At 38.0% G+C, this 9602-nt stretch overlaps 1 protein-coding gene across 1 annotated transcript; it reads left to right on the forward strand.

Moving 5' to 3' along the window:
• Nucleotides 1–4770: 4770 nt before the first annotated feature.
• Nucleotides 4771–7916, forward strand: LOC131682464 (serine/threonine-protein phosphatase 2A 56 kDa regulatory subunit gamma isoform). Its single transcript, XM_058963943.1, has 2 exons — nt 4771–5775; nt 5834–7916. The coding sequence occupies exons 1-2, from the start codon at nt 5123–5125 to the stop codon at nt 6891–6893; spliced, it is 1713 nt and encodes a 570-aa protein (XP_058819926.1). The 5' UTR covers nt 4771–5122; the 3' UTR covers nt 6894–7916.
• Nucleotides 7917–9602: the final 1686 nt, after the last annotated feature.

Below are 9602 nucleotides of genomic sequence, written 5' to 3' on the forward strand. Positions count from 1 at the left end.
AATTCCCTCATAGTGTTATGTCTGTTAGTCTGTGGTATTACTGTGGTTATAAAAAATCGTTCCATAAATAAAGTTACAACTCTAAACCGAGACCCAATCAGTACCAATGTCAAACTCCTTCATATTTTGGACTATGTAGGGAATTCAGTGAAGACTATCAGAGAAAAGGATCGGCTGTGTATGATACAAAGCTAACACTTTCCTATTAACCGGATATATTCTTTCCTCGCGTGATCTAGAGAGTTTCATGAATCTACACCACCTCATGAAGGTTCAGCTTAACTTAGGAGGAACGGGAAATGATGTTGCGGCGGCTACGGTGCTCAACAAATTACATTTCGGAACAGCACACATATAGCTCTGCGAATAATATTAGAAACCACTATGTTTTACACCCTTTTAGCAAGATGTTTACTCATCATCTTATAAAATGATGGTTTTCCTTCATTTTTATAAACAACTAGCTAATACCCATCGCGCGTTGCAGCGACACTCTGCGAAATAGGAGAAAAACACAATTTGTTCTAAAGCGCCATCTGGCGGGCAGATAATCTCCAACTAATAGCACACAAACACGCCCCATACCAAATACCTATTGTGTGCAAATTTTTACGGTAATCGGTTAAGCCGTTTGGGAGTCTATAAATCATATACATACAAACTTTGACTTTTATATATATAGATAGATAGATAGATAGATAGATAAATAGATAGATAGATAGATAGATAATATAATATAATACACACTGAAAATATTGGTAAAAGTAAGCGTATTCCGCTCTTAGCAAAAAACAACCAACGCCAACTATTAGGTTGAAAGTAAAACTTTTAAATTAATCAAGAATAATAATCAAAGTAAAAGTTTTAATCAAATGAAGAATAGTACTCAAAACAAAAGTTTTATTTTTAAACTAAGAGTATGCGTTGGTTGTTTTTTGCTAAGAGTGAAAAACTCTTATTGTTACCAACATTTTTTTCTGTGTGTAGATAGATTATCAAATTGAAAATCCTAACCGGTTCCGGAATGAGTTTAACTGGGAGTTTTTTGTAGGGTTTTGACGTCCTACACGCAACGCAAAATACATTATGAATTTCGATTTTGATGAAAAACTGCATTTACGCAAGCAACCAATAAGCATTATAACGTAGCTTAATATCTGCTTTAGATCCACATATAAAGCTGTCTTAAAGAGCCGTTAAGCCCTAAGTACTGATATAATGCTGATATTATGCCAGAAAAGGCGAAATATAGTGCTATTACTGTGCAGAGATTGACAGCTCGTTTCTGCAGTACTAATGCTATTATCACAGCCTAACAGACATAACACTATGAGGGAATTCCTTTAAAAAATATCGATCCGGCAATTTTCCCAGAACACTAGCTCCACCCTTTATTCACAGTCCCAAACACTTATTTGCTGGTGGGTTACCCCTCAGGCTTGGGAACAATTTTTCACTAGTGGTCTAACCCCTAGGGGCAGATCACTTCTGATGCATTTTTTAAAATCAGCGAAATTAAATGCATTTCTTTCCATCAAAATAGAAATTCGTAATGCATTTTGCGTTGCGTGCAATGTATTTTGTGTTGCGTGTAAGACGTCAAACCCTGCAAAAACAGCCCTACATTCAACAAAACATCGAACAAAGTGGATCAGCGTAGGACGATTGTTAACCCTTAAAGGCGCAAATCAATTTTTTTAGAATTTTGTGAAAATCGTCTAACAGCTATATCACGTTAATACAATAATTTTTAGACGATTTTCAGGATGTTGTTTTAAAACAACATTGCGCATTTAAGGGTTAAGTAATCTTTTCTGCGAGGGAGTGCAAAGTAAATGCAAAAATCGAAATTAAATGCATTTTTTCTAAGTTGATGCAAATTTGTTATACATTCCTAGAGTGATCTGCTATAGTCTAACCCCGATATACTTGTTCATATGTCAGTGGCGCCATAATTTCAAAAGCGGTCACAGTTCCAACTGCAAATATATTTAAAATAACCGTTAAAGTGGGCGAAGCATTATATAGCACCAGCGCACAAATGTCAATTTTGAAAGCCTTATATTGGCAATACTAATGCTATTAAAGTTTTAGTTGGCTATCATTGTCCGCCATGGTTTTGAAACCATTTCTTTTCTCTCCTTTCGGTATGATGAGCAAAAAGGAATAATTTTAAAATAAGATGTTCTGTTTAAAACCGTAATTGTCTCTCTTCTAATGCATTGTAATGAGTATCCTTAATGGGTTTTCGTTCTCACATAATATGAATGTTTTACGAAAATTACCTTTAGTCAGTCTCGAACTGAGGTACCTTGCCTTGGTAAGTGCGCTGCGTTTGCTCCCTAGACTACATTGCACATGTTCGATTGAAATGAAATATGCTGAATATAATCTTCAAGAAAAGTTGCATAACAAATAAACCCACAGCATTACAATAGCATTATATCGGCTTTTTATTTGCTCTATAATAGCACTAAATGCACTTGTAAAGCTTACATGCTTTAAAGATGCTTGAAGCGTTTTTGTTTTCAGTATTGCTTGTGCTACTGAAAACTGGATTCGAACGGTACTGCGCACTTAACATTCTTCTAATAAATTCTTCTCATAGACTGGTTAGTTCGACTGGCCTGTCTATCCGAGTTCCATCTCTATCACTTGAAATACATGTGTTTTAACAGCTCGCAGTTTTAAGTAGCAGTTTTTTCACCATGGCGCTCCGTTCGTCTGCTTCGTTGATTGTTTTCGGTTTTTACAACTTTGGTAAGCAGATAATATAGATAATAAATATAAGTAAGCTAGTTTAACATTTTCTATATACAGGCTGGAATGCCATGAACAGATCCCGATCAGTGTTGTCAACCACATAGAGTAGCTAGAAGGCAACTGGTGTAACGATTATTTCTCAGACACGCTGCTTACTTTAACATCGGTCTATTGGACATATCCAGAAACATTACTCTAATGGACTATTATTGTGCCTTGCAGGATAATCGCTCGATATGCGATTATATGAAAGCTCAATTGAGATAGGCGCGTGACAGCCGCCTATATAAATGTATAGGCAGCTTTTTCCTTGAAGCTTTCGAAAAGCACACAGCTGGCAGAAAAATAAAGCTCCACTGAAATCTGCTTGCGGAGCAACTGCGGCTATATTTGATGCGCCTTTCAGACGCCCGCAATGTGAGATTTTATTATAAGCGCGACAATAAATCACGATCCGAAATAATTGAGTCATTAAGCTATATATAGTTTTCCGTACCATTCGATAAATTTTAGGTCCAATATATATAATACAACATTATTTCAAAAAAAATTCGTTGTAGTACATAAAAACGATTTTTTTTTGTTTTTTAAAATAAATCTTATGTAAACTTGGCAGCCATACATAGGAAAACTGCGGTTGTTTACATCTGGCCTATCAAGACAACATCCAAAGTGAAAAAAACTATATGCATTGTATGGTGTTTATGTCAAATAAAAATAACCCTGCGGGAAAACCTAGAAAACATGCATTAATTTTTTCTGACAGGGCATCATTTGTCGTGAAATTCGATATGTCAAATGCTTCTGATAGTGTCAAATCCAGACTGTCAACATATTTCTTTATTTTAAATTTTAATAATATTTTCACGTTTCCTGAGTTGGAAAAAAACATTGTTGCAATCAGCTTTATCGATGTATGTAATACAAAAAGATTTTTTTCTCTCATTTAATGACCCAATTGACAGCTATGACAGGTAACGTGTGCAGAGCAAAACCAAGTGGGATGATTGGTGACCTCCCAACAAATACCCAGAGTTCCTTTAATGTTCATGTCATGTCAAAATGGATACAAAACTGCTCTTAGCCATACTGGAGAATGTCCCGCGGAACATGACAAGCTGTATCAAGTGCGTAGAAGTACGATTCAAGTTTGCGCTGTCTCTGGAGAATTGGTCACTTATCGTGTTGAAAGGCTGCGAGTTCCCAAATCGATGCAAATGTTGAGAAAAACTAGTATAAGTAGATAAAATAAGAGATAATATAGAAACATGCGATACTCTAAAAGGATATGTTAGCATACAGTAACATCTAAAGGCTGCAATAAAAATAAATAAAAACATTATTCTTAAACCATAATCATTCTGAGAAAAACACGGCAAAACAAGAAAAATTGTAAAAATAATGTAAAACAACTTTTAGGCTTCCAAAATCTACAGGAGAATAACATCATAAATCTAGTCATGAATCGTTGTAATTGGTTTCAGAATGTATCGATTTTTTCATTGTTACATCGTTTAACGACCCCCTTTTTTCGATGTAAAAATCGGGTTTACAATGAATTTGAATGTAGAAACAACCAATATGATTATATTTTCATTGTACATTTTCCAACACATTTGATTCTTTTACATCGTTTTTCCTTGTGATGTAACAATGAAAATCACCGTAATTCCGTCATACATTTCTATTCGGGCTGCCCTTAGGGTAGAAACAATGACATAGAATATAATTTAGATATAGTTTTTAGGAAATTTGACTACTCCGACTACATGTTACATTTTCAATTCGATCGATTTATGAAACCTGTTATTTAATATAATTATTTTCCATCTTCCAAAAATTGTCCTCCAGTTAACTGAAATTTTTTGCAAGTTTGTGGAATAATGTTCAATGTTCATTCTCTGGGAACTACATCCACTGGGCTGCCAACAAAGATCCGTTAGTTGCGGAGTGCGTTCACAACTTTCCACTAACACATGTAAACAAATTGATGATGAGCCGTGGAAAAATCGCAACGCGATCGAAAAAGAGTGAAAATCGAGTCCACATCTGTCAAATTTGGGAGTGTTTTTACTTGCGTTCGCAAAGAAGTCGATTTTTTCTCGGAGGAAAAGCGGTCACATTTTCAGTTCCTGTTTAGTTTTGTCCATTTGGATGTCTTCTATGTTGTGCGCTACGTGACGAAGTACGACAAGTTCTTTCGGATGTATATTTTGGCGTGCGAGCTCTAGCCTTTTTCGGTGCATTTCTTAAAGCAAGGGAAGAGGGTAGGAGAGAGTGAAACACCTACTAAAATTCGCAAAAGAATCCGTATTGGAAAGCTTGGCCATCGCCGCGAAATATACATCAAAGACGACGAATGCCACAGCCGGACCGGGATAGCGAAGGTAACAACAAAATGACAATGAACGACGACGGCAACGGGACGATAGTGAATAGCAATTCCACTACGACGGCCAATAATAATTCGCTGTCGACGAACACAACCATAACGGCTGCGACAAATGGAACCAACGGAGGTGCTGGAGGAGGAGCTGCAGGGATTGCTGGTAGTAATAACAATGGAAGCAAGCAAAATAATCTTGACAAACGACCAACAAGCATTAGTAGCAATAGCAGTTCCAACTCGCGGTTCATCATTCCGAAGTCGAATGAAATTGAAACTTTGCCTCAGCTGAAGGATACTCAACAGAGCGACAGGGAAGAACTGTTTATACAGAAGCTCCGTCAGTGCTGCGTTCTGTTCGACTTTACGGAACCATTGAACGATTTGAAGTACAAGGAAATCAAGCGCTGTGCTTTGCAGGAAATGGTTGAGTACCTGAGCAGCCAGCAGCAGATTATTACGGAACCGATCTACCCGGAAGCGGTACAGATGTTTGCGGTGAACCTTTTTCGCACACTGCCACCGTCGTCCAATCCCAACGGTGCCGAGTTTGATCCGGAAGAAGATGAACCGACACTGGAAGCCAGCTGGCCACATCTGCAGTTCGTGTATGAACTTTTCCTAAGGTGAGTACAGACTAGCAGTTGTGGAAGCGTCGCGATGAATGAAATGTATTTTTTCTAGGTTTCTGGAATCGCCAGACTTTCAACCAGGTGTCGCAAAACGGTACATCGATCACGGTTTCATTCTAAATTTGTTGGAGTTGTTTGACTCGGAAGATCCTCGGGAGCGCGATTTTTTGAAAACCGTGCTACATCGAGTCTATGGAAAGTTTCTCGGCCTCCGCGCATTTATTCGGAAACAAATCAACAATATTTTCTATAAATTTATTTATGAAACTGAGCATCACAACGGAATCGCCGAACTGTTGGAGATTTTGGGCAGTATTATCAATGGTTTCGCTCTGCCTCTCAAGGAGGAGCACAAACAGTTTCTGCTTAAGGTATTACTTCCACTGCACAAGGTCAAAAGCCTATCAGTGTACCACCCTCAGCTAGCTTATTGTGTGGTTCAGTTTCTGGAAAAAGATCCAAGTTTAACTCAGCCTGTTATCAAATGTTTGCTTAAATTTTGGCCCAAAACGCATAGTCCCAAGGAGGTGATGTTTTTGAATGAACTAGAAGAGATATTAGACGTTATTGAGCCAGCCGAGTTCCAGAAAGTCATGGAGCCGTTGTTTCGTCAGATAGCCAAGTGCGTATCAAGTCCACATTTTCAAGTGGCAGAAAGGGCCTTATACTACTGGAATAATGAATACATCATGTCATTAATATCGGAGAACTCGAAAGTCATACTACCGATCATGTTCCCGGCTTTGAACAGCAATTCAAAAACGCACTGGAACAAAACCATCCACGGGCTGATTTACAACGCTATCAAGTTGTTCATGGAAATGAACCAGAAATTGTTTGATGAATGCCACCGTAAGTATATGGCTGAACAGGAGAACGAGCAGGAAAAGTTGAACCGACGGGAGGAACTTTGGCAACAGGTGGAAAGCCTGGCCCGGCAGCATCCGACCTATGACAAGTTTGCAACAATCGACGCTGACGGAACGACCGCCGGCGAGCTGGCTCTCGCTGCTGCAGGATCTGCTGCGGTTGCCGCCGGGAACAGTACGGACAAGGACTCGGTCATAGTGCGATCTTACAGCAGAGCACCGGTGGCTCAGCCTAAAACATAATTTGGACTCGTATTAATCCGTTTTTTTGATACGTCTCTTTATTTTTCTGTTTTTCTAGCAAGTACCTTTTTTAAACATATGAGCGAGTGGAAAAGTCCGTATACAAAAAGAAAAGCGAAGCATATAAATGTTTTTAACACTTGAAATATGATGCAAAGTAAAAGAAAAGATTATTATTATAGGTAAAATAAAAAACAATTATTAGAACAGCAAGAAAAAGTGGTACACGCGCGAATTCGGTTTTTATATTTTACATTGAGCTGGGACAGTATGTACTCTCATAGGAAAAAAGAAGGCTTTACTACGGTATTAATATATTTCGCTTCATTTCTCCACGAACAACAGAGAAGAATTATTAAAAAGTGCAACGATTATCGTCGGATGTAGTCTTTTTGTTACTTTCTGTTATCCTTCAAATTTTTCCGACTAGACTTTTCTTCTCTTTACAACGGTAACATACAATTATGGAAGAGAAGATGATTATTATACTTATGACTATTATCACTACTCCTACTTCTCTTTAAGACATAGGACTCTATCTGTGCTATTACTGTTTACGAAGAATGCAAAAATTGCTATAAATTATATAGGATAACAACAATCGCGCAACACACAAAAACACGCTGCCCCATATGATTGGGACCTATGTAATAGAAGATGCAAGTAAATAAGATTATGTGAGACAGTTTTTATAACGCTCCAATCTCTGTAGCAGACGAATGAAGAATAGAATTGCAATGACACTACGCAAATAGGACGGGGTTAACAAATTTAGGAAGCAACTTTCGAACGTCAAGCAAGTTTGCATTTGCTATAACTATTGTTTCTTGCGTTACTAAACAAAAAAGGAACAAAAAATCATACACAATTTATATATATTTTTCCGTGTCGCCGAAAGAGAAGTATAAGACAGCAAATTCCAAATGGTTCAGTGTAATATTGACACGCGCAAAATCAAAGTTGAGTAAGGCAAGGAAATAATTGTTAGATTTTTTCACTAATAAAAAAGCGAAAACGTGCAAACCCTAGTTTTCTTCATTTCTGTAACCATTTTGTTAACAATAAAGTAGCCGTTAGAATAAGACAAATAATAAGATGAACCCCAGAACGCACAATTTTGGGCGAATAACCATCTGGTTAAAGCCCCTAACAAACAAAAAAACGCACAATTTTTAATCTATTGTGTCTAGAGATTTCCATCCCATAATGCAAATATAAACGTGGGTTCATTTCTTTCTTTCCGAGTACTGAATGTTGATTGAGTAATGCAATCGTGTTTAAGGCGAAGCATGTAGTGAGTTTCGAAGTGCTTGGTAACCAATAGCGATGGATCATCAGATGGAGGCCGGTAACCACCGAACAACTCTTATGCATCAGCTAACGACAAACTCGATGATTGAAAGTGTTGTATTTAGGCATACCTTACATAAAACAACCTTGCATTGGCAGGGCAAGCCAGTTGAACAGAAACAGACAATAAAGACACACCTCGTCTAAACATTGTGTCAGAGGAACTATTGAAGGATAGGATAATCGCTGGCATTAACGATCATCAGATGAGAAGAGAAGTGCTCAAATCCGGAGACCTTTCAGTGACCGAAATCGTGAAGAAGAGCAACAAACATCAAATCGAGGAGCTCGCCGGCCAATGTGACGGCGAAAGTCAACGGCAGGCCATGTCTACTATGGCGGAAAACATATACGTGACAATACCCGTGACACCCGCTAGCCGTGCATTGAAGAATGCCTAAAACTCTGAACTAGGCCCCGTCGAGTCCAGTCTGTCATCTGTCCGTCTCGTCCTGTCGTGTCTGGGGCTTCCAGGTTACATGCATTCACCAGACGAGACTAACTTATGTCAGCTTAATTGTGCACTGGTTTCGTAGAATCGAGGCGATCATCGAAATGATAGATCCTACGAGTGAATGCACTTGGCCCAGTCACCTGTCGAGCATTTGTATATTTGCGTGTGTGAATGTTTACGTGTGTATGGGAAGTGTTGCATGTTGAGATATGTGTGTTACCTGTAAATAATATGTTAATACAAATATGCATGATGTTAAAATAAGACATGTGTAATATGCTACTTACTGTTTGTTGTTCGTTCCTACTTATCTGATTCAATTGAGTATGAAAGTACATCTCAATTTTTCTAAAACCCAGACGTCGCCAGGTCTAAAATCCAGACGTGGCAGCGAATACTCATTGTTGACAGCAATGTTGCCCTTTTATGTTAAATTATCTCGGAGAAGTCATCAGAGGAATATGACGCATGAGACCGAAAATAAATAAAATAAAATAGAGAGTAGAGTTAGTACTGTTATTGAATATTAATTGAACAACACATGTGCCATGCAATAAAACTACTTGGAATCGTCCCAATGCCAGAAAATGATATATATTTACCATTAACGACAATTAATTCCGTTAGAAGTTTCTCATGCTATGCTGGACCCCTCGGCATGATACTGTACCTTGATGCGGTCCGGGGGCTTTTCCACCAAAGCAGTATTACAGTGATTATATCACAGAAACTTGGGATACGATTATTTTCTTTTTAGTTAAGCTACATTGTGATCAATTTTAGTACTTAACTTGGCGACCTTTATTATCCACTGCCATGGTCAAATAATATACAATGTGGGTTTTGGGCCCAATTCTCTCTGCAGGCGCTCTTCTTTTGTTGCTGTATTTTCAATTAGATTCATG

This window comes from Topomyia yanbarensis, chromosome 2 (genome assembly GCF_030247195.1).
Source record: "Topomyia yanbarensis strain Yona2022 chromosome 2, ASM3024719v1, whole genome shotgun sequence".
NCBI lineage: Eukaryota > Metazoa > Arthropoda > Insecta > Diptera > Culicidae > Topomyia > Topomyia yanbarensis.